The 4,854-nt window shown below is 34.7% G+C and overlaps 1 protein-coding gene across 1 annotated transcript; it reads left to right on the top strand.

Annotated features, from left to right (window-relative positions):
* Positions 1 to 2,708: 2,708 nt before the first annotated feature.
* Positions 2,709 to 4,216, top strand: LOC131528246 (urokinase plasminogen activator surface receptor-like). The gene is made up of 5 exons (XM_058757273.1): positions 2,709 to 2,809; positions 2,891 to 2,998; positions 3,458 to 3,601; positions 3,763 to 3,873; positions 3,986 to 4,216. The coding sequence occupies exons 1-5, from the start codon at positions 2,761 to 2,763 to the stop codon at positions 4,174 to 4,176; spliced, it is 603 nt and encodes a 200-aa protein (XP_058613256.1). The 5' UTR covers positions 2,709 to 2,760; the 3' UTR covers positions 4,177 to 4,216.
* The last annotated feature ends 638 nt before the right edge of the window (positions 4,217 to 4,854 follow it).

Raw genomic sequence — 4,854 nt, 5'->3', positions numbered from 1 at the left:
AAAAGGAACTGCAAATGCAAAGCTGTTAAGCATAATGGAGACAGTGTGATGGCATGGGCATGCATGGCTGCCTCTGGAACAGGCTCTCTTACATTTATTGATGGCTTAATGAATTATGTTGGCAGCAGAATGAATGCAGAAGTGTACAAAAGCATCTTGGCTATATTCAAGAAAATGTCACCAGACTCAACACATTTGGCACATAAATGATGTCACTCTATTGGGGGGGAAATCACTTTTTTTCTTATTGTGATTTAAATCGTATTTCCTACAGGTTTTGCATAACCTTTCATATGTTTTCCCTCATGCTGACATCCTAGTACAAATACAGTAAGACCAAAAGCATGTGAACATCTGAACACAACAAGCCTGCTGAACACTCAAAAGTAAGTGTTCAAAATCATAGCATTAATATGGTTGAACATCTTCCACACCATTCTCAGCATAATCAAAGCCAAAAAGATGTCTACATACTTTTGGAAGGTGCGTCCTCATACAGAACTTCTCAAAATACCTAAATGATGTTTAGCTGGAACCGTTTCGACATTCTAAAACTACCTTGTGAAGTTTGTTATTCTAAATACTTTCATTTTTGCTTGTTTGTTTATTTGTTTGTTTTTTTAATATTTCAGTAACGTGAATGTGAAAAAGTAAGCCTCCACATTTCCAGACAGCAAGTTCCAAGGAGCCTACATTTAACAAAACAAAATAAAAATGCAATGTAAACTGAGATTTCTGAGGGTAAAAAAAACCTGAATTGCAAGATGTAAAGTGCTTGCAAAGCATCTGTGCCTATGAGTACACCCTAAATGTGACAAAAGCAAAAAAAACAAATGGTTGCTTTTAGGTCACTTAGGACTATCATATTGATCATATTGTAGAGCACTTCACAAATTAGTTTGAAAACTAAAATCACTTTCATGCTTTTTTTAGGTTTTGGTGCTTTTGTAGATGTTGGTGCATTTGTAGACACACAATTTGTACTTTTTTTCTGAGTCTGAGTTACATCTTGCAGTTTTGACTTCTTTCTCTGAAATCTGATTTTGTATACTGTAATACTGTTTTTTTTTATAAAAAAAAATTAAAAAGTAACCAACTTATCTCACAATTCTGACTTTTTTCTCAGTTGCGAGGTTTTTTTTTTTATCACTTATGCAATGCAATGATTTTCACTTAATTGTGCTGCACATAACACAAGATTATTACAGAGGCAGCTGACATGGAGCGAGGAATTTTCAGACTGTAATTCCTGTTCATAACTAAGGTGAGAACCAGGGGTGTAAAAATTACTTAAGTTGGAAAACAAGATCAAATGTAATGGTGCAGAGGTCTAATGTATGTTTATGCAGAAAACGCAGCACAGTGGAACACAAAAACACTTTGAACGGCCCTCAAATAGCAAGATAGGATGCAGAGGCCATGACAAATTAACAATCTACAAAGACTGAAACTCGACTGCTCAGAATGGATTTATAAGGACTGTAGATAAACCAGCGAGAGGCTTATGATGAGTGATACAGAATTAAAACAATCTAAAACTTAAAACTTCTAAAGCCATTTTCTGATTCCTGTTCAGTGCTTTCGCCTGCAACAATAATGACATGTCTTTATTTGGGGCATTTGCTTGTTTTTTTGATATTGAGATGAAATTAACAAGTAATTAAATTTGCTTAAATTAATTAAACTGGACTTTGGGGGTCAAACATGCTTGGTTTGATTTAAATCTAGTTTGAGTGCACCATTAATATGAGTTTGCAGGTGCTTCGTGTATTGTTATTTAAAGTGTTTGAGATAAATGAGAATTTAAACTATTCTTGATCTGGTTTCTCAATAACATTACATCAATTAAACCTTAAGCTTTCTTAAGTAGCACCAAACGCTGACAGTCAAGACAGTTCCAAAGAAACCACTGATGAAAACAAAAACAAGTCTGGCCAGTATTTACTTTTAATAAATTTCATGTGAGTAGATGGGGTTTGATGCTGATCTAGCTGGTGGATCAGCATATCTGAAAATGAATGTGATTTTCTTTTAATGAATGGTCTTAATATAAAACAAAATTATATAAAACATGCTAATTAAGATTTTTGAACACCGGCATTGTATCATTTTAGGCTGTACACTGTTTTGGACAAAATTTGAACAGGAAACAGGGACACTTAAAGGGATCGTTCACTCAAAAAATTAAAACTACTCTGTCATCAATTACCAACCTGATCTAACCTCATCTCGTTCCAAACCTAGATGACTTAATTTCTTCTGCAGAACATACAAAAAAAGATATTACAAATGGCCACTGGGTTGAAATAACATTAAAACATTGATTTTTACTGTACAAAAAACAAACAAATAAAAAACACTGAGACAAAATACATGTCGTGATCCGCAGAAGAAATAAAGTCACAGGTTTGGACCAAAATGAAGGTGAGCAAACTGACTGAGCTTCCATATTCAGATGAAGCCTGGAAACAGATATTTTTCAAAATATCTACATAAGTCATACAGGCTTGGAATAACACAAAGGTGAGTAAACGATGACAGAATGTTCTTCTAAGAATACATTTTTACAAAGAATAACATCTATTTTTATACTTTTAGACCCTCCATTAAAATTAGCAAGTAGGTTATTTAATATCTGTGGTTTTTATGAAAATGTCTTTCTGTTAAACTTTCTTTTTCTCATGAAGACCCACCCCTTCTGATAAGCTATAAAATTAGCCCTGCAACAAGCACATCATCTCATTCATATCCTGATCACAGATGGATCTGCAAATCTCAGTTTTTCTTCTGTTCGTTTTTTTCACTGCAGGTAAATACAAACAGCTTGAATCTGTATTCAAATACATATCACTAATGTCTCTCTCACTGTCTCTCTCTTTTATTATTAAAGGACATTCTCTCATCTGTAATCAGTGCCCAGGTGTGTCGAACGCTTGTGACCAGATACCATGTCCTGATGGACTTTCCAACAACTGCTTCGCAGCAACAGCATATGCTAGTAAGTCCAGAATGATGGACTGAAATATATTGTTATAATTGACTGATGGAGAATGAAGATGCTGCTATATATCTCACTTATACTGTGAAAGACTTACTGTTAATGAGGTTGAATATCTATATATTTTCTGGACAGAATTTATAACTGCATGCATAGAATGTTCAATATAAATTACCAAAACGAATTTTGATTTTTCTCAAATTATTCTTCTAAATTATACCATGTCTGTCTAAATAGTCTATTCTAATTGGCTGGACGGTGTGCTCTCAAACCACTGAATTCACAAGTAGTTCCAAAGTTGCAAAGTTTTACATTACAAAGTTTTGTCTTTTCTTTCTGCTTTGCAGCTCCGATTCAGCTACATCATGAAAACGTTCTACTTTATCAGATTTCTAAATATATTCAATCAAAATGACATGCAGTCAAAATGATCATTCTTGTATTATTCATGTTTTTTAGGTGCATTAGGTGTCAGTTCCTCTTTAGTAACGGTTAAAAGTTGTGCTCCAGCTACCTGCCCAAGTGGCTCCATCAACCTCGGCAATATAAAATTGTCTTCTTACTGCTGTAGCACAGACCTGTGTAACGCCCAAGATTCTCCAGGTAATGTACTTTCATTTTCTATCTTGGATTGTGACTTCAGCCGAAAAGGAAAGTTCCTTTACAGGCAAAGCAATTTTTGGTACATTGAGCAAATGATGTTGTGTGCACAATAAGACCAGAACCATGTAAAGGAAGCACATATATTTTCTTCATATTTGTAGATCCTAGCAGTAATTCTCCCAATGGAAAGACGTGTTACACTTGTGATGCACAGGGGTGCTCAAGCATAATGGCCTGTTCAGGGAGTGAAGACCACTGCTTTAAAGCAACAGGTGAGAATCTGGTAAAAGAAGATGAATAAAGTTATCATTTTTGTCTCTTTTATGCTTATGCATTTGATACAGCTTAAATACACTAACTCTATCTGTGTTTTCTTTTCATAAGGGACTTTTGGAGACCAGTCACTGGGTGTAAAAGGCTGTGTCTCTAAAGCCATTTGTGATGCTGCATCTTTGATTCCTAATGTTCAGGGCATCTCATGTTGTTCAAGGAACCTGTGTAACAGTGCTCAGAGCGTCACTCAGAGCTTCCTGTTCCTCTGCTGTTCTCTGCTCTCCTTCATCCTGCTGCACTGAATCCAGCAGCTCTTCACATTCTACAATCAGACACACTGTACTGAATATATAGATTGTATTCTCTCTATAATATATTTCTTATGTGATGAACTGAAAAACATATATATGCATTTTATGAAATAAAATATTACCTGTACTGTACACTCGTTTTTGGGTTTATTTTTGATAACAGCTGAACTAAAAAAAAAAAGGTTTGTAGTAAAACAATATGTTTTTAATTGAGCATGAGTGTGTTTCTTGAAAGCAACTATGGTTACTATGGCAACTATGGTTCTGTAGTTACCAATAGATTGCAGTGGAGCTTGTAACCATAGGTGGCTAACGATGCTTTTGGAAAATGCACCCCAGGGTGGTCATTGGTTGATGTATAATGCTGATGATATTTAGAACATAATTACTTATGGTAAACATGGCCTACACGAAACTGATGAATATTTACTCAATGCATAAATCCCAGATCTGTTGCTAAATGTAGTAACAGGTACTGTAAAGTGTAAATCTGCATTTAGCATTATTTATCAGCAGGTGGAAGCAGATGATCTTTTGTACCAAAGTAACACCTTCCCATTTGTTGACATGAAACACCCAAAAACTACAGAATTATGGTGTATTTTTATATGTTAATGTATTAAAGGGATCATGAACTGCCTTTGTTTTTTGTTTTTATTATTATTTGTA

Source organism: Onychostoma macrolepis, chromosome 21 (assembly GCF_012432095.1).
Source record: "Onychostoma macrolepis isolate SWU-2019 chromosome 21, ASM1243209v1, whole genome shotgun sequence".
Taxonomy (NCBI): Eukaryota; Metazoa; Chordata; class Actinopteri; order Cypriniformes; family Cyprinidae; genus Onychostoma; species Onychostoma macrolepis.
This window is presented reverse-complemented; position numbering and strand designations above follow the sequence as displayed.